At 38.9% G+C, this 21,226-nt stretch overlaps 1 protein-coding gene and 1 long non-coding RNA gene across 34 annotated transcripts in view; one reads left to right on the top strand and one right to left on the bottom strand.

Moving 5' to 3' along the window:
- The window catches only part of GALNT18 (polypeptide N-acetylgalactosaminyltransferase 18), a 298,270-nt gene extending 291,450 nt beyond the window's left edge, over positions 1–6,820 (top strand). For 4 of the 5 annotated variants that reach the window (XM_046941603.1, XM_046941602.1, XM_046941604.1 and 1 more), the window contains one exon: positions 6,351–6,816. In XM_046941603.1, the coding sequence (XP_046797559.1) occupies positions 6,351–6,497 (147 nt within the window). In that variant the 3' untranslated portion in view covers positions 6,498–6,816. Of the gene's footprint in view, positions 1–6,350 lie in introns of all 5 variants that reach the window. The other variant, NM_001199584.2, reaches the window with a different exon arrangement.
- Positions 1–21,226, bottom strand: part of LOC107053374 — a 282,583-nt gene that overhangs the window by 45,474 nt on the left and 215,883 nt on the right. The window lies entirely within an intron of this gene.

Below are 21,226 nucleotides of genomic sequence, written 5' to 3' on the forward strand. Positions count from 1 at the left end.
GAAAAAAAACCCTATTGTCTTAAGAAATGGCTTGGCTGATCCCTGTTATAACTGCACCTAAGTATGAGATTATATACAGGAAATAATTCTGTTGGGGTTGAAAAAATAAACTCATATTTAAAAATAATGTCTGGAAAAGTTTCTCCTTTGCCTCATAGTAAATAGTGACATAAATAGCAGATAGACAACACTTCCTTAATGTTTAACGTTTCTGCATATAGTGTTTCACCCATGTAATACCAGTTTAGTACACCTTATTTTCACGGTAGTCCAAGCAAATATAACAGGAAACAGGTCTCTTTGAAGAGCAACAACTGACCAAACTCATTGCTGAGGAATATTTCACTAGCTACTATTCATTTTGAAAGATCTGAACAGCAAACTTTACCTGTCTGCTTCTTTACAGAGTACCTTCTGGCCAAAGAGTTACAAAATTTGTCATACTGCTTTTGATTTCAGAAGGAATGAAGCAATTACCTAAATATACAACTAAATACATCCTCATTTCCTTGATACAGCTGTCAAGTCAAAATTATAAACTCATTATCCAATATTTTCAAGCAATACAGATAATTCACGTAGTGCTCCATGGGATCAATGGATCAATTAGTGACTTTTTCCTGTCAACACTTTCTTACTTCAGCAACATTCATACCAAAGCAATCATAAAAAAGATGAAATGACTTCTAAAGCTCCAGCAATTTATTATCATCCTTTTTCTTTTTTTTTTTTAAATCATCCTTTTTTTTTTTAGCCAGGCTAAACCTGGCTTACTAACAATCATTGAGAATTTACCCAGTGAGAAGATGATGCATTGTTGGGAACAGATATCTATTTTAAATATACACTCATCATAATTCTCTGTTTCAAATGCATCAAAGCAGTTGAGTACACCAACTGAAGTACCAATAGAAAATTAGATACTAACAAATGCAGTGATCTTAATAACATATATAAAAGACTGAATATACTTTGTATGTGTTTATATAGACATATATATACACACATACATAAATAGTAGATTTAAGTAGACTAAGTAGATTTAAGCAGTGTAAGAAACAGATATGCCTTACAGTAAATTGTTAAACAGAGCTATCAATATCATTTCCTGAAACGCTGACAGCTTACAGCATTCATTTAATATCCCTCATTTTATAGGTGACCAAACTCTGTATAAGATGCGTGCCTGAGAGCTTTCTCTAGGCTACGAAGCAGTGGTTCATTCTGAAGCAATATCCTCACTTTCCTGTTTTCTCTTTCTATGTTTTGTTGTTGTTGTTGTTGTTTGTTTGTGGTTGTTTGTTTTTTGTTGTTGTTGTTGTTTGAAAACATGAAACTCAATATGAGAACCTGAGGATACAAAAACCCATCACATCTATTTTAAAGCCTGAATATCATGGCATGAATATCATCACCTGGCAGCTTTGTCAAGCAGCTGAATTAACCAAATCAATTAATTTCTTATTAATTACTTATTCCACTCTAATGATGGCAGGTACCCACATTTGAATCCTTCCTTTAAAATAACCAAAATACGTGAAGCAGAATTACTATTCCTTCCTGCCTTGTGTTTTTCTGTCCATAGCTGAAAACACAACTCTGGCAATCAGACTTCGGATTAATAACGAACAGAAAAATCACTTTTAGTTCTTGCTGTAAAGAATTTAGAGAGTAAATACAATGGTAAATCTGAATTAAATACAGCCAGAAATCAGAACAATTTTACACCTTGACTAGTGAAGTGGCATCTGAGTAAATAGGCCTGTCGTGTAGTACAAGAAATACGTGAGCATGAGATGAGACTTCAGAATTTTTGGCAAGGTACACGTTACAGAAATTTCCTAATGCATTTTTCTTTTCTTGTTTTGAAGTCAGAGGAGGCTTTGCTTTGTTTTGAAGGGTGTTTTTCTGAGGAGTGTAACTTGGCACCTAACACTAACTCTGCAGCAGCAATAATATGGTGGGGCAGGAGGTTCAGGTTAGATTGCATATGTGCACTATCTCTGCAAGAGCAACTGCATTTAGCATGTCCTGTATTTGCAAAGAAAGCTGTACTGATACTCTGTCCCATTTGTAGCTCTCTGAATCACAAGCACTTCAACTACAGGGAAACGTTATGAAATCTTTCAACTAAGCTTAGTTCCACAATGACCAATATTCCAGAGGACCTCCACTGCTCTGCCAGCCAAGCACAGGAACGAGGATGCTGGGCCACATGCCCCATACAATAAACATAACAAAAACCAAACATGGTACAGTCCAGCAAAGATTAATTACTTTGTATGGCTTTCATCACTCCATCTTTAACGTAGAAATACACAAGCACATAGTTGCAACATGGTACTCTTTCTAATAGCATGCTAGAATTTACGTACTGCTACACGTGGACCAGCTGACTGCAGAAGCTGGCTCATCCTTGCGCTGCACACTATTGTAGTTCACAGATATAGCACATGCTATTCTTAAACGCTGCAGTATTGGCTAAATTCTGCTTTGGTGAAAGACCTGGCAGTCTTTTCAGCATGAGAAGTACAATAATTCTAGAGGAAGTCAAAAGTACTATAGTATTCCACTATGTGTTACGTGACCTGAAGTTAGCTCACATGCCAACAGCTATTTGCCATAACAGGATTGGTGACGTGAAATAGTGTTTACATTAGAAGTATGCTTATGGACCACTCAATCAGTTTTATGTGTGTTTAACGCTACCACGAGTTGAGAGCATTTGTGCTTCTCACAGGAATTGCTTCAACCCACACTGCAAAGCCCATCACATTCTCTGTTCAACTTAGTAGTGCTGTCACGCTCAGTCTGTTTTTATAAAATACTTGACCTGGATTTATTTATCCACCTGAAACTCTACTGCCTTTGTGCTGCCCCTCATCATCAGTGATCTTAATCCCACTTCTGTTCAGCTGAGCAGAATTTCTCTGTAACTAGTTTCAGCCTACAGAATCATTTTTTTATATATCATAAAAAACATTATTCTAATCTAACAAATCTTTGCCTTTAAATTGGAAAGTAGAGTTTGTAACTAGGATGGGGAAAGGGAGCTAGACAGGCAGACAACCTCCACGTTCGGTTACTCTGAGGCTTACTATCACAAAGGAGGATTTTGCTGAGCAATAAATATGACTGTCAAAAGTTTCGTGCAAGTTTCACTGATCAGTTACAAATAAATAATCAAAGGAATACCTTTATCTGTATTTGTCTCTGGGTGTTCAAACACTCAGTGCTGACAGATTGCTGAAACCATTCAGTAATATTGTAACTCAGAGGCCAAGCCAGCCAGAGTAGCAAGATGTAGTGTTGGCTTTTGCTGAGTGTTGCTTGCATTCTTGTTTTCAGTGGAGTTGCTCCATCATGTGCTTTAATGAATTATACAGCTCATTAATTAGATAATATACCTTGCTGTCACTACCCTACAGATAATAATAAACCAATACCACTATAGCAACCTTGCATTAGCCATGTGAAGGGGGGGGGGGGGGCCCTACATAAAAACAGTCTAATTAGAGGTAATTTTACATACTATATAAACCTTTCTCAGTGTACTTCAGAACAGTTCTTTTATTTATACGTTTAACTGGAAGGAACTGAAGCTGCATAGGCTGCAACCTCTCAGAGGGATTAAGCCATGATTCTGCAAAGGCCTCACATCTCTTACAACTGAATCGTTCTATTTCTAAAAGGACTTAAGCCTTTGTATTTCTCTCATCTCATCTTACGGAAAAACATCTCTGCTCTCTAGAACATTCAACTCACACATATTAGCCATTGCTTAACTTTGGTGTCTCTTTATGTTCCACACGGGAGGCTTCAACATTCTCAGCACAGTGATTTTTTGTAGCCACTGCAGAGCGCTTTGTAGCTCATCAAAAAGAGCTTCCTCTACCTTTTTCTGTCTTAAGTCACTAGCTTCTGTTGAAAAGAAGATGCTGAAGAGATGGATACTGCATATTAAGGCCAGATGTGAGCATTCTAGCTAGTTTCACTCATAGGCATAAATGCTATTCTCAGGATGGATACCACTGAATTCATTTCACGGCATTGGACAGAGAGGAGAGAAGAGGTCTACCAGCAAACACACTTCTGTTTTAGCTGTCATGCTTTAGGTAAAATTGAGAAACTGAATTCTGTTCTTTCACTTACGCTAATCAATGACTTAGAAACGACAGGTGAAGTCTAGAAGTACCATACCTACATCCATATCACACATCCAGACAGCGGGCAAGGAAGGGACCCGAACTCCCACAGTTGGTTAGTTTTCTGACCAGACATTTCTTATCTTTGTTCAAAAGCTAAGCTGAGGATGCCTTAGACACCATGACGGAGAAAATGACTAATTGATATATGTAAATTACATGGCACAGATACAGAACTGGTTAACTTCAATGACAGAAACACAGGCACCTCCAGCATCAGTTGGAAGCTCAAGGACGTTGATCTAACTTTGGGGTTTTGGCAGAACCACTTGAGCCAAGTTGTGATCTCTAATTCCACATTTGTGGTGCTGCCCCTCAGTGCCACGGAACACTGACTGTGCAGGGGAAAAATTATGATCAACACTTTTCATTAAAATTGGGACTGTGTACTTTCTTAAAATTGAAAGAAAATGTAGAAAAATCTTCAGCAGTTTGTTTCTGGCAGTAAGAAAATATTCATTACATTGGAGTTTTACCTCTGCAGCACCTCATTCAAAGCTCCATGAATTCAATTGAAAAACTCTCACCAACTTCAGTGAACTTTAGAAGGCCTAAGTCACTTGAGCAGAGATTGAGTGAACAAATAGTGTACAAAAAGCTTTAACTGATTTCCTATCATAGCTAGTCCAATTTTTTTTCTATTTCAAACAATTATAGTGCTTATGGATGTCTTAGAGTTTATGCTGTCACCATACACCCACATTTAACTACCGTTATTAATGTGGATGTCAATAAATTCTTACACAAAAGTGGGATAATACAGTTCACTCAGCATTTCATTACAGAGATCCTGATGTACAGAGTGCCTAATGTAAGCTTGTCAGTTCAATCTGGATTCTGCACTTAGGCCTACCAGGGAGAATCTATGGGAGCCTCATATTTTGAGTATCACAGATTACTCCTGATGTGGTCTCTCTTAGTCCAAGCCATGTTTAGATCTTAGAGATCTCAAACCTGTTTCTGTCTCACTAGCCAGTCCTCAAAATGTATTACTGATATAACAGGAGGAGAGGATGCTCCTATGGTCACCTGTCTGAATGGAGCACAACCTGTAGTGAATGGAATGACCTGCCCTTGCCTGAAAAAAACAGTCTTCTCTGAAGACCAAATTCAGCATTTCTACTGAATATAACAAATATCCCTGTGATTAGAAGAGAAATCTCTCACACTTTTGACTTTCTATAACAGACCTGACAAAACCCACAAAAGCTAAACAGCTTTATGGTTTTTCTTAATCACAACTATATAATTTCCTCTATTGCATGAATAAGCAATTTAAATACATAGCTACTCTTTCTATACTTCAGCTGTACTAAAGTGGTTGTACTGACTGACTGACCCTCCATTCTTTGATTTGCAGATTAAGCCAGTAAGATCCTCTAGAGACAGACACAGCCTTTCAGACTACTGTGCAAATTATTCTACTCTTTATCTTGGAAGAAACTTCCCAGACAATAATGTGTACAAGTTACCATTATTAGATAGGACAGAGTATGAAAGAACCAATAAAGAAATTAACCCTAAAGACTAAAAGGGAAAAAATGTAGAAAAATGATTTGTTTTGTTATGTCTGTTGGTTCCGTTATTTAAGATTGTTTTCACTCCAAGTAGCAGCTAGTGAGGGGCTTTTAGCACAGCAGTATCACACTGATCGATGAATGAACAGTAGGTATTGAGCACCAATGACAAAAGATTATAAGAGATCATTAATTTCAGTATTCAAATTTTTTTTCCCCACTGTATACATGGGACACCCCTGGCCAAGACATTGTTCCTTTTTTGCCTTTTTTTCATGTTTCAGTGGTGATAACCACTAAGCTAGGTAAGTAAAGCAAACAGGAAAGCTTTTGGACTATGGTTAATGAGCGCGGCCAGAAATGCAGCTTGATTCTAGAAATACCATTTGCTGAAATGCTAACCAAGCAGTTATCACCATTCTAAACTGCCTCAGAGAATAAACCAGCCTGTGACAAAAGGAACCTTCACTGCATACCCAACCTAGTGCCTGTCTTGCCCCCAGTTTTTCCACAGTAGCCTTGGACTTCAGCAGATGGACACTGGAATGCCAATTCATATTGTCATGCAGTAGCAATGCAATGTGATCACAGTGTTTAACCCAAACTTTTTTTCCCCCCACCTTTATAGGGAGGTCCAATCCAGAACCGAAAATCCAAGCGTTGCCTGGAACTGCAGGAAAACAATGAAAATGAATTTGGATTTCAACTCGTCCTACAGAAATGCACTGGACAACGCTGGTCTATAACAAACGTCTTGAAAAGCTTGTCATCATAGCAGACTGCATTTTTCTACCCATTCCTTTTGCTACCGTGTAGCAAATACCGAATTGTTGCCTGCTGTACTGTGTTTCTTCCCTCCCTGTTCCTTCTCTCCTTTCTGTCCCTTTGATTTTATTCTGTGAGCGTGTGGAAATTGAGTTTGTGAGCCGAAAATAGACATTTCATTTTACAATTATGTTTTCATTGCATTTATAGAGGTGTTGAATGATAGGTGATGGGTAGGCTATCCTAAAATATTTTACATCTGTAAATAGAAAACAAATGGAGAATATTTATAACTCAAGCTTTTATTGAATAAAAAAAACCAAATACTATTTATTACTGTCTAGCTGTCTCCAGGGTAATCAGCTTAGATATTAAGTGGTGCTTTCACTGTTTTCATTAACTAAAGCCTCATCCTGACAAGTAGCTGCCCAGTATCAGTGTTTTCCAGGCTTCTTGTTAAAGCCCTACCTTAGCCAAAATTCAAAGGACTAAATGGTGGCCAGCACTACATCTCTCATGTGTCATGCCCAGGGATTCAGAGGTAGTGCCAGTTCTGTGGCCATTAACAATATAACTCCCTTGCCATCACTTCCCCAGTCAGGAACACGAAGATACAGGAGAAACTAAAAGCAGCATAGAAGGCAGACACAAAGAGGGGGTCACATTTTCTTTTCCATGATCCAAATAAAAAACACACAAAAGGTACACTGGTTCTTCAACCAGCTGGACTGAGGTGCAATTCTATAGCTTCCTCAGCTTCAGCAGGGACCTGCCTTCAACCAGAAAAGAGAACAGAGCCAGGGCTATGAAAAAATCCAACTGGGGCAAGTTCTTCCCTGGAACTACACGCATCTTGAAGGAGATCTTATCACACAGGAAATAATGTTGATTGCCAAATGCAGATATATGTTAATAGATCGCTATGCTATTAATAACATTTACTTTCTGCACCATTTATGTTTTCTTAAAACATAAGGACCAACTAAGCCAATGCTTAACATACACAGCCTAGTACCAGTTATTGTTTCTGAGTCTGCTCTTTCAAGTAACTGAACAGCCAGCGCTTCAGACTCACCAGGCTGGCACTCAAGGCAGAAATTGGCTTTGGGTGGTCTGAAAAAGTTGTATAATGCTGTTCCCCAGCAGAGTGCTCCTGCTACTCCTGCCACCTCTGATAAACAAGCAGTAATAACGTTATTCCTGGTGTCATGAGATGAAGACCTTGGACACACGAGGAAGCTACTTCTATGAGCTCCAGTCCCCTGTGGGGGCTGCCTAGGCAGCTCACCCAGCAGTAGCAGCAGCTGCTGGGCCATTCTCGTGTCACAGTTCCCACAGAGACAGGCACCAAGCACACACAAACATGGGCTGTGCCCATCACAAATCTTTCCAAGGCAAGCAGAGCAAAGCATGGAGAGCAATCCCTGTCCTGGTATCAACAATTCGTCCACCATAGGTAAAAAGAAAGCAATATTAAGGTAGCTTCTTAAAATCAGCTGTTATACTTCAGTCTAAACTTCTCCTAAGTCTTCCATTACCATTCCCAGTTTTCACACTGCTAACATTTTTAGTACAGAAATATTTACCATTTGGCAGAATCTAGGTCAACACTAAGATTTCAAAGGAGGTTTCAATGCACTGTTGTGTTGCTGCACCTCAGCTAAGACTGGGGTGATAAGCTAAACTACAATACTAGGATTACTGACCTCTGTATATAAAATTCTCCCTCTTTTATTATCCTCTATGCTTTTTAATCTGTTGTTTGTTACCTTAAAGTAACAAGTAACAAATAACCTCTTTTATAGCAGGTTTTCTTTTTTCTTTCTTTTTTTTCTTCTGTTAAATTAGTTGTTGCAGACTGCCTTTACATTCAGGATCAGCTAGCAGTCTTGTTCTTAATAAGTGGTTATTGTCATGTCACATGTTAATTATAAATGTTCAACATGCTGCTATATACAGTTACATTAGCTTCAGAGAAGAAAGTGCAGAGCCAACAATGCAAAAGCAGTTACAGTCAATGAACACCACCTTTATCCCTGTACTCCAACCAACTTAGAGGCCCCTCAGACTGGTTTAGGTACAAACACGCACTGAAAGAACAATAAATGGAGTGTCAGAGTACCACAGCTGGGAAAGATGAAGCAACTTAGGTTTCACCCTATGGAGAAAACAGGGTGTTTTCCACAAGGAGGTACTTGTTGTACATGTGAACCAATCCCCTTGCACACTGGAGCACGGGCAGGGTCATGATTGGAGAGGGCTCAGTACCTGGCGTATGCAGCCTTTCTAATCATTCTCAAGTTTAGCTACTGACCAACTTGACAATTATCTCCTGAAGACCAGATCAATGAGGAAGAAACTGCATGATCAGACAGAGGAAAAGCACAGGATTCATACAGTGTAGCGTGACATAAACTTATCCTCACTTCAGCAAAGATGCCAAGAATTAAGTGCACGGGGATGCAGCCATATGTTCTCAGAAGATATTTTCTTTTACACATCTCTTCTCTTGGAACAGAGAAAAACAGCACTGTCAAACAAGTGTAAGTGAAGAACAGAGCTATCTTTTGCTCCACCTGGCACTAACTTACAGGGAAAGGGAACTGCTGAGAGTTCAAGGTCACACATCAAGAGAATGCAACGTAGTTTTTGCTTGCTTATACTTCAAATTTATATACACACACACACACACACACACATATGTATATGAAAATCTCTCTATATATAGATACCGTGTATGTGTACACACACTACCAAACACGTATCTGTATATCTATTAAAAAAACAACATATGCATGTGTATACACATTCACAAACGGACTCTTTACGAGGAAAAAAAGATCCCCCTGAAGCGCCTCTCATCCAACCAGTCACAGAAGCATATCAACAAGACATGGATCTGAAAGGCTCAGAACGCTTATCACGATGCTACCCAGCATACCTTCAACACTACTTCTGTTTTAAATGCATACAAAAAAAAAAAAAAAAGGCAGAAAATAGCTTCTCTCACATTTAAACTTTTGTTCAAATAACCATTAAATGTTTTCCACAGGGGTAAGTTAGAATAACTTCTCAAAACAAATACAAAATACTCATGCTAATGATTTCGCTCAGGAGGCAATCATTAATTGCTCTTGAATAACTGTATTCTCTACTGATTTGCTGTAGTGTTTCTTAATTTTTTCTTCTACGCACCCCACTTTTATCATGCAAATACTCAAGGAGTGCTGAACAATGCTCAGCAGTGCTACTCGCAGCTGCATTCTGAAACATCAGTGCAAAGTATTTTGGCTTATTGACTAAACACAGTTTTGCATTGTCTGTTCCAAGTAACTACTTCACCTCAATTCATTCTCATCATGCAGTCTCAGAAGAGGATCTTTGTCATCTTGTAACACCACTGCAATGTATTTTCCATTATAGTGTACTACTTCCAGTGAAGTACCTTCAAGTGAAGTGCATAGCATCTAAGACAGATTTTCCAATTGAGAACAAAACACTTCTCAGGATATGAAAACAAAGTCTTTATAGTACTTGCAGAAGGAGGGAGGTAAGTGGACTTTCTGTTCAGCTTTTAAAGGAAAGAATGATTCTAAGACATCTGAAACACAGTTTAGGAGGTGATTAGGTCAGACCTGAAGGAAGAATTAGGAGCTTAAGTCCATCCTTTGAACTCTGCTGACATCCTCGGTAACTGGTGTTCAAGTTGGAGGTCCTGACTGTCTATAAATAATTGCATACCAAGTTTTTAGAATACTCAAACTTCCTTGCCACCAGAAATTTCCCTACCATCATCTCTTCTGAAATCTAATCCAGGGTGCCCCATTAGTCCACTTGCTCCTGCCTTTAACCACAAAAGAGAAGTCAGACTGTTCAGCTAAATCCAAGGGGTCTTTGTGCCGCAGCCTTTTGGGACATAAAAATGCATCCCCTTGGCTAAAGGCAGCTACTTGTTTAAATCCACAGCTGAGTACATCTGCTCCCCAGTCTTCAAACACTGAATAGAATATAGTGGTTTGCCACCTCTCAGCCTGGCAGAGAGCAAAGAGAAAGCTTTTTTTCATTAGGGTTTACTGGGCATCATATTTTTGTTATTCACTGTTCTGTCCTTCACCCCCCCCCCCCCCCCCCTTTATTTTCTATATTCTCCTAAACATCATTCAGCTGTCGTTACCACTTGAGCTCCAAATTCTCTAGAAATGCTTACACTTGAAGAGGAGAAACTAAAAACAGTCCCAAATGTGTCTCCTGATCATCTTGAATAACAGATAACAAACCATAAATTAAAAGCTCCTGCTGCTTCCCCCCCCCCCACCACCCATCTGAAAATCACTGTGCACATTCTTTCTCAAATCCAGATCCAAACATCTTCATGAAAATAGTGAAACTGCACAAACTACTGTGCCAGTGCCTGCTATTAACAGCCATGAGTCCTCATTTCACGTAAATCAGGATATATATGTTGATTTTCAAGAACGGCATTGATTTCACACTACAAGGAGTCAGACTGGATCCCCAAAATACCCTGAAATCAAAACTGATGCTCAACGCCATAAATAAACCTTCTTAAACATTTGTTGAAGTAGTATTCAGAACTCATACATGCGCTGTGAACCTATATGAAAAGGCTTACCAAATTGGATGCTGAAAATACCTCTTTAAACAGTTGAAAAGTACAAAACAAGTACTGCAATAGAAGAATTAATTCTTCCTGTGCACAGCAACTTGCCAAAAGTGATCTTAAGCTGTGAGTTTTTATGCTGAACATACATAATCAGATTCAAGAGTCATTTGGAGCTTAAGAGATCAAGAAAGATCACCATCATGCTAGCAAAATGAATTTAATTTTCTCAACATCATGCAGTGCTCATATGCTTTGCTATAGAGCATATTTTGCCTGGGTAGAGATCACACAAGAAAAAAATAAAAAGCATACCACAAAAACAGCATCAGTATCCATTTCGAATTCTAAGCAGGTATCTCTTTTCTAATCAGTCTTTCTTCCCTATTCTAAAAAGGCTGAGTCCGAACTTAAATCAAATTAGTTTCAGTCCAAAGAGCTGGTATCTAACCTTTCTGCCTACTACTAAATGCAATGTATGCCACCTCTGTGTCTCTCGGGTAGATGGTGCCTAGGGAAGCAGAGTCATCTTAGCGTTTTCATTTTCATTTTTTATTTTGTGTTCAACAAAGTTGAAGGAAAGGGTTCTCAGCTCTCAGATTTGATAGCACAGAGACAGAAATATTTAAGATGATACTTCAGGCTTAAAATAGTTTATATCCACTGTGGTTCCATAGCATGTCTTTGCCCATTTGGTCTCACAATCAATACCTGTTGACAAGGACAGCAATTTTAAATAATTCTGCTTCTTACAAGTGATGCTTACAGGCCTTAAATACTTAAATGAAGTTTTCTGAGAGATTAAATCACGTGGAGCTTTCAGCCTCTCAAAATATCTGAAAAGAACACTGTGTATCATATAAATGCTCACAGTAGTCAGGGTTTACTGATGCATTGTCAGAAGCCCATCTATTCACTTAGACTTCAGATTGCGTGCAGAAGCAAGGAAGAATCATTTACTTCATGGAAACCACTCTCAAGTCCTTTTGTGAAAAAGGAGTATTAGCAGTTAATCAGATGAGCTAGAAAGCTGTCATCTTTTCTAGTACATGAATTTCTGTGGGACCACTTTAATAGTCACATTTCCAGGGGGGAAATGGTTATTAAATCTGTCTTATTAATTATGGCCTACTGAGACAAAAGAAAGGTACAGATCAATGTAACATCTGTCAGTGTTAGGGGCAATGTAGAACGAACAGACTAATATGGATTACTATGCAAGTCAGAGGTGCAGGAAAACTGAATTTTCCAGCACCTTTGCTGACAAGTCACACCTCAGACCTGCCCACAGAACACTCTGATGCATATATTTCACTGAAAATCTAAAAAAAAATGATCACCTATGTCACAGTTCAATGATCTCTTATAATTGTGGCTGGCAATTCAGATTTTTGAGAGTGAAGCTGGTAGTAAGAGGCTACAATAGGGTAATCTGTCAGCACCTCCTTCTGTATCCAGGCATAGCTGAGACTGCACAGAGGCGGGGTGGAACAGGACCAGGGTATGGGGACACAGATTAGGGTTGCTCCATGGTATGATTCCAACACCCCATTGGACACAACTACCACTTACACACAGCACATTTTGCTCTCCAGTTTTGTCAGTTGATCCTTCGTGATCAAAGTAGAAGCTTGTTAGTTTTACTTGTGTCATGCCTCGTACTGAATGAACATCAGGTTGCACTTAATGGTAGTTTCCATTAAAAAATTTGAAGAACAAGGTAAATTTTGCAGTCTACTGATAAAGCCTAACTTCTCAGATCAGGATGCATTCTGCCTTATTTCCCTCCCAACTGCATCTAAGAAGCCATCATGTGTGTGAGCAAATGTTTTAGGCTCTCTAGCTCCTTCAGTACATTTCTTATGTGTTTTATATATCTCACCAAGGCTTTTCTCCATTTCATCAAAAGGATGTTGTTTCCATGGGATGAATAAGAAGGTCTGCTTGCACTCCAGAGATCACCTCTGCCATCTAAAACATCCACAGTACTGGGCTTAATGAGTGCTAATTTGTGAAAAAACTTACATTTCACTCCTAAAGCAGTGTTCAAGATCTCTCTCTAGTTCTTTGATCTGACAAAAAAGTTTGAGTAATTTACACCATATGGTGAAGGAGGGACTATGGTGTAAGATGTTTTATTATCTTTGTAAGTAGTGGTATTAACATGGTAAGCACATCTTTGAAGTGGTCTAAAGCTTTCACTTCTATAAAGCAACAGAACATAAGAGCAAACAAGTATATTTTCCTCTGCTATCACAACTACACAACTTACTGTTCCATGGAGCTTGTAGCTGAAGGAGCAAAGCACCATGGTAAATACTGGTATCTTAAAATTTGCCCTAGCCAAGGCAAAGTTATCATCTAGTTAGAATGGAAATGCTGAAAAATATGGAAAAGAGGAAGAAGAAAGAAAAGGCTAAGCAGTCAGCTTACGCTTTCCTATGGCTAGCTTATTTCCTGATGGAAAAGAAGGCACACAGCCACGTATGGTGAGAGGTACGTGCTGATATTCGTTTAGCTGCTGAAACTGCCACTTAGGCATTTTCCTTCCATCCTTTAATCAAGTGTTGAATATCAGATACTAAAGCTAGAAATCGACCACATATCAGAGGCTGCCTCTTGCTGGTTTTCCACACTGTGCCTTATAGGTACCCAGTGTTTAACTCTGAAATAGCACCAATATTACCCTTGCTTTTAAAGCCTTAGAAGAAATCCCTCAGGCATCTGTGCCAGCAGTTGCCTGTGAAAACACAATAGTATTCTTCATGGGTTTATACAGCACCTTTCCTACCTCCCCAGGTGCTTCACTGTTACAGTAATAACCATCACAAAAAGAGCATAGAGTAGAAAACCATAAAAGGAAACAACCAAATTAAACAAACAAAGTTAAAAAATAGCAGATCAAGGAAAGTGATCCTGCCCCTCCAAAGGAGAGAGATTTAGATTGGATATAAGGAAAGAGCTCCTTAGCTTTTATTTACATATTTATTAATGGAAAGAGTTGTGAGGCACTGGCACAGGTGTCCAGATTAGTGGTGGATGCCCCTTCCTTGGAGACACTCAAGGTCAGGGTGGACAGGGCTCTGGGCACCTGATCTAGCTGTGGGTGTGCCTGTTGCAGGAAATTTGGGTCAGACGGCCTTTAAGGGTCCCTTCTGACTCAACGATTCTATGATAAGCTATAGTCCAAGTCAAACCTTGAAGCCAAAGAAGCAAACTCAAGATTGCAGTAAATTGCAGACAAATATCCAAGTGTAAACATAATTTCACAACTGGGATGCATAGTACTTGAGGGACTAACTATCCACACAGGTAATGCAGACACTGATGCAGAGTTTTCTTATCTTGTTCATGAAGGGCAGGCAACAATTTCTACTTGATTCTTCTCAAGTTTCTGGACAGGGCTTCTAGACACATATCGCATGTCATTGGGAGTAGCGCATAGATTTGTCTTTCAAAATAGATCTTAACCCTAGCAACCTTTACTAAAACACTCAATGTAGGAATTTCAAAAAACAAAGATGAATCAGGTGTTAGGAAATCACACGTAAACAAGAGGGAGGATTTGAGAAGGGAAAGAGGCTCTATGAACATAAGAACTTGAGAACTAACATTACGGATTTTGAGAGAAAAATGAATTAAGAATAGCATCGTAACTAAGATCACAAAACCAAATAAATACAAGTGAATCTAAAATTACCAACATGCTTATTTGAAAATAAAAATATTCACATGTATGTTAATCCTATACGCACATTTACTGCTACTTTACTTAATGAGATTATTATTTCCAAGGCAGTCAAAGATTTGTCACATACAGAGATGTATAATATAGAAAACAGAGTTTTCGTAACTAGTTGCAACAATTTTTAGCTTAAATTACCTACAATCCTACTTGTACAAAGCACCCTAAGGTATTTGGTGCCATCTGCTACCCATTGCTCTTGTGTAGAACGTGCAAATTTAATCGGTAACTATCATTGCTTTTGAAACAATGCATTTCTGATCTGCATATAAAATACAGCCCAAATGTTGTTTCCCCAATATAGCCGTAAGACCAGAAATAGCTTTATCGGCTATTTAGTCCTTTTAAAATGTCATCAATGATTCATATTTGATCTAATAAGTTTTCTTCAGTTATTACTGCCAGTAAAATACCCTCAAGTGCAATCTTTGAAAAGTCTCCTGCACAGTTGTTGATTGTGCTCTTATTCTTCTACTTGCATTTCTTTTCAATTCTTCCCTTGATAGAAATACTTAGATGGCTTAGACTACGAGTCCTTTCTAAGTTCACGATTCATTTGTATTGTTCCTTAGGCACTAAACACTTCCTCAGTTTAAAGTTGCAAATCCATGGTGAGGCCAACATTGTTGTTAAAAGCAACCAACAGGATTAAGAACAAATTACACTGCACACTACTCCTGTGCCATCAAAACGTACAAAAAGGAAGGAAAAATACAATAATGGAAGAGAAAGAAGATGTGTAAGTACACAGCGCAGCTTTCCATGCCCTTTACCAAGGCCTTAAACAAAGCATTTCTCACTACAACTGCAATCGGTAAGAAAATGAAAAGAAAATGAACTCTACCCCATAACTGAAGTCCTTATGCTCTTCTGACAATAAAAATGGGTTGCTGAGAGCTTTCTCTGGAGTACTGATAAACCAAAAAGAATAGCAAAATAAATTACCCTTAGTTTGCTTAGCTACACACATTAACCACAAAAAGAAAACAACACATTTTATTTGGTGACGCCAAAGAAAGACCTGAACATACACAGAGCCAAGAAAGCAGTACTCCTGCTGGATGTACAGTGCAAATCACACTTCCTTATTCTATGGACGTGCAGTTTCCTCACCTCTTAATGCCAGATCTGAGAAAAAAGGATGGGCATAACCTAGCACAGAACTGTGCCTCATTTAAAAAGAGCCTCCATTGTAGCAACTCGCTTTTTGGTTGTGAAATTTGAAGGTCTTTCTGACAGGAATGAGGACGGATACGTTCCCTGGACTGTTCTGACAACTAAAACCTATATGTGACATTGAAAGCGAGGGGAATTACTTTCCAAATCACACAAGGAAATGTCTACATTTTTTTGCGTAAAAGTACTCAGGCAGACAAAAAAGCAACAGATTTTCATCAGAAGTCTGGAAAATGCATCTAAAAATGACTATAAAATAATCTGAAAATAGGCTCTGATATTACCCACAGTTTTAGTAAATAAGCTATAAAAATTGTAACTAAAACACAGATAAAAACCATAGCTAGCTGTACAGTTGTAGTGTTTTCCATCTCCTGCAATATACCATCAAAATGCTACAGGGCAAATCCATGAAAGCCAACCATTTAGACATTTCCCATGATGCATACAAACCCAGATATTGCCGTATGCTAAACAACCCCATGAAGTATCACTTACTTGATTGGCAAAACCTTGTCTTTGAAGGTCACAGTATTTGTAACACCTTCTATGTTTTGCTGTGCTACAAACATACTACCTTCCAAGCTGGCATATTGCTTTAAGTACCCTTGGCATGTGAAACCATCAATGCAGTTTCAGCCAGGCCTTCTGAGTACTTGGAATTGGAAGAACTTGGAAATGGTGTTCCAATCCTATCTGTGTGCATTGTTGGCTGCATTATGGGCAGTCCTTACTGTTCTTTGCATATCACTGACAACAGAACAAGTTCCTACCCTTAACCCAGATGGAATGGAAATACCGTTCCAACCATAACCAAATTGAGGTAAATCACAAGAAAGTCATGTGCTAGAAGTGGCTTCTCTAGAAAGCCCTTTTACAACAGCTTCCTATTGTTTGAGAGTAGTTTTCCATCTTTCCCTTCTTATGTACTATGAAGTACTGCCAAACAGAAAATCTCATGAAAGGGATCACCAAAAAGTCGACGCACTTACAAACAAAAGGTAAAATTCACACATAAATGAGAAAGTGTAACTACAGTCACAGCTATAACATCTTATCCAAAGCCTCGCTGTCAATTTCAAGCTTATTTTGTCCTTATTATCAGTGCTTCATCAATGCTTCATCAATGCTTTGGTAGGCAGAAAATTTAATCCCAATGCAACATCACATCCATCGCATCTTCTAGACTACTATCCCAGACATTGGTGCTTCCTTATTTTACCCATTCAAAGTCAAGGCAAACTATACAGGTCACCTGCCAACTATGCCTAATTTTTCTTATCTGTGCAGTTAAAAAAGACACAAACACTGAGGAACTAGCTCTGAGATTGCTGGCTACTTGGTGAAAAACTGTACTGCTAACAACGCACTGCTTGTCATCTCAGTATCCCATTCTGTTATTAAATGCTACCTTAATATCATGCATGAGGGAGAATGAGAAGCAAAGAATTGAGCATTTTTTCTAGGACTGTCCTTATGTATATCTGAAACAGAACTGAACCAATATCCGCCAGTTCTTGGCATCTTGAGTCACAAGATTCACTCTATCCCCTGGGGAAGGGGTAGTAACATTAACTTAAAACACATCACCAAAGTCCATATCAATTTACTGGGCAATGGGGGCTGTCCCAGTTTCCCATTCCCACTGTCACATGCAGTAGAGCAAGGGATTTTTATCCCTCCCAAACAGTACAGCAGAAATACAGGTAAAGATACTGCTATAGTTACCATAACAACTGCTTTTAACTGCATTTGTTTTCAAGAATACATTTTTTTTCCTTCATTCAAAGAGCAACAGTATATTTATTATTGCTAAATGAATGTTTCTCAAGAGCTGAATTCTTTTAAAGCCATTACCTTTGAGCACATACTTTAGATTTGCAAGAATAAAATAAGAGTGCTTCTCATTGTACAGTATGATAACAATTCTAATTAATCTCTCTTTCTATATATATGTATGATATTAAGAGCTTTTCAGAAAATGAGATTTGGTTCTGCAGAAGCAGAGATAACATCCATCAGCTTGTTGGTAGCACGCTTCTTATACTTCACAGGCAGTTTGAGTTCATTTTTATCTTCTACACAGGTTTCAGTGATCGGTAACAGCCCACTTTGGCACTGAGGTCAAAATATTTTCCTTCATTTCTTTATCTACCAGATATTAAAAGTGAGCAGGGGCTGAAGTTTTATTCGCATTGTCATGTAAGACTTTTCAGAGATTCATTTTTCCCAATGACTCTATCACAAACAAGGGAATGCTCCTGCAGTAGCTGCTTTGGCCAGAAAGATTTGCTACGGAACAGAAAGGAAAATCATGTACAGTAATGGCTGTAGACACAGAGTTCTCCTACTTAAGATCAGGGAGAGATGAGAAGAGAAGCAGTTTTGCTGGAAAAGGGTCTGAGACACACACAGGTAAGAAATTGCGGTTCTCTGGATTGTAACGTCTTACAGGAAAAGATGGAATGACAGCTTAATCTACTGCAATACACAGAATGATTCTTTCTTAAATGGTAGAAAGCATTCTCAGATCATCCAGCCTTGTCTTGTTTTTAACAAAGGCTTTGCCACATACAGGGTGTTGAGGAAGTGAAGTGTCAGATGTACAAAGCGCATAGGAGACAAAAGTCCATTTTAAGGCAACTGACAGATTTTTGCCAAGGACTTGGAAAAACATAACTTTTAATCTCTGGTCCCTGAGAAAACCAACTAACCCAGCCTTCTGGATATTTATTATCTCATTTTAAGTCCCAAAGGCAAAAGCTCTGAAATGTGCATCTAATGTAGCTTGCTTAGTAAAAAGAATATATATTTCTAATTATCCTGTAGATTCTTTTTATTGCTGCATTCTAACTGTCTACTTGTAGCACCTTAGAAAACCAATAACTCCATGTCTCTTAGAAACCACAAGTACAACAGCCAATAGCTATATTCAGAGGGCAGCTAGGTGGTTGTTTGCTTGTTTGTCTTTACAGCTGCTACTAGGAGTAACTAACATCACATTTCTGCAAATAACCATTCTGCCTTGGCAACTTGGTAATTTAGGGCAAGTGCTGCTCACCTCACTCACACAGGTACTCAGCTTCACAAGCAGCACTGACAGTTTCCTTGCATGAAGTGAAAGAAAATATCATTTTAGTTTAGGGAATTGTTTTTTTAAAAAAAAACATATTCTGCAAACTGGTAATTTGACACAGCCTATACATTCAAGTATGACTTCCACTGGGAGAAACTCACCAACCAATTGTTTAATGGGGTGTATTAAAATCCTCTCTCTCTCTCTCATTAAGCAATTAGAAACTCCTGTATACAGAGGAGCATTTCCAAGTGCATTTGGAGAGACAGTGGTACAATATGTATGAACTATTGTTTCCTACCAATTCTTTTTCCCAGTAGCCAGGCTAACACACACTGATCATCTAATGAAAGGTCCAATGCTTTGTCTATATTTAGTCTTCATGCTTTCTAATGTGCACTGACTTGCCAGATTACTTATATTACTGCCATCCACATCACAAGCACTTCATAAATGCTCTTCTGTGAACTATAACCACTGAACAGCCAAAATTATCTGCTTCCAAAAACTTCTCTGTAGCAATGCATCAAGTCCAGAGACCTAATTCCAGTTATTTGCTGTTAAACCACTACAGCCTCTTTTTGTAAATGATACACAAATAGTTGTTTAGAGTTTTGCACAGGACTAATTGGGCAGGAACCCAGGACAGACATGGGGATTCAATCTCTAATTATGATATATAAGACCCTGACCAAGCACATCAGCTGTTTGGACTTAGCAATCGTTGACTGTTTCAGAACAGCTACCTTGTAATTGCTGACCATTTTGGCAAAACAGCAGATTGACAAGAGTAATAAACTTAATTTTATGTTATTATTATGAAACACCTACACTTCCAATAGAATAAACCAGAGAAAGGGCACTTCCAGAGGGCAAAATCCAGGGAAACCTGGACAAGCTCAATAAGCGGCCCATGAGAACCTTGTGAGGTTTAACAAAGCAAAGTGCAAGGTGTTGCACTTGGGTTGAGGCAATCCCAGACATGAGTACAGACTGGGAGAAGTACTTACTAAAAGCACCATATAGATGGGGATCCTGATGATAAAAAGCTGGGCATGAGCCAGCAGTGTGCTCTTGCAGCCCAGAAAGCCAACAGTATTCTGGGCTGCATCAACAGACGGATGGTCAGCAGGAAGAGGGAGGGGATTGTCCCCCTCTATTCTGCCCTTGTGAGGCCTTAGCTGAAGTACTGTGTCCAATCCTGGGGCGCCCAGTACAGGACGGATGCAGAGCTGTTGGAACAGGTCCAGAGAAGGGCCACAAAGATGACTGAAGGGCTGGAGCACCTCTCCTGTGAAGAGGGGCTGCAGGAGCCAGGGAGACCTCATTGCAGTTTTCCAATACTTGAAAGGAGCTTATGAACAGGAGGGAAACTGACCTTTTATGTAGTCAGATAGTGATAGGACAAAGGGCAAATGTTTTTAGATTTAGACTAGATGTTAAGAAGAAGTTCTTTACTCTGAGGTGGTGAGGCAGTGGTACAGGCTGCCCAGAGAGGTTATGGATGCCCCATACCTGGAGGCATCCTGAAGGCCATGTTGGACGGGATCCTGGGCAACCTGATCGAGTGAATAGCAACCATATCCATAGCAGGGGGTCAGAACAAGATGATCTTTAAGGTCACCTCCAACCTAAGCAATTCTGTGGTTCTGTGATTCACATAACAGTGTTTCCATGCTGGAGTAAAAAACTGAATAAAATAAGTAGGGTAAATTAACAAATAAAAGCTTTTTCTCTTTTTGTCAAAAGGTAAATTATTTTCCCTTTTTACAAGGGGTTAAGATCACTCACACAGAACTGGTAGCTACATGAAATAGCCTTCTTTCCTTAAAAAAAAAATTAGTAAAAATTCAGGGAAGTGGTTTTTCTAATACCTCCTTCTCAAAGAAGTCTTGCAAGGGCTTTCTCCTTGGTGTACTTTATCTCACTGTTTCTAAGTAATGCATTAGAACCATATTTCACAGAGAAAAATCAAAGCTACTCTTGCCACCATCTCTGCTAACACAGATGTCTGGCTTCAAGGGATCTACTTTAAGACCATTGGCAAGTTCCTGTTGTTACAATGCCAAAATATCCCTTCAACAACATTATTGATATTCTGTGAACAACAATGCTAGGCAA

The sequence above is a fragment of the Gallus gallus genome, chromosome 5 (genome assembly GCF_016699485.2).
Source record: "Gallus gallus isolate bGalGal1 chromosome 5, bGalGal1.mat.broiler.GRCg7b, whole genome shotgun sequence".
Classification (NCBI taxonomy): Eukaryota; Metazoa; Chordata; class Aves; order Galliformes; family Phasianidae; genus Gallus; species Gallus gallus.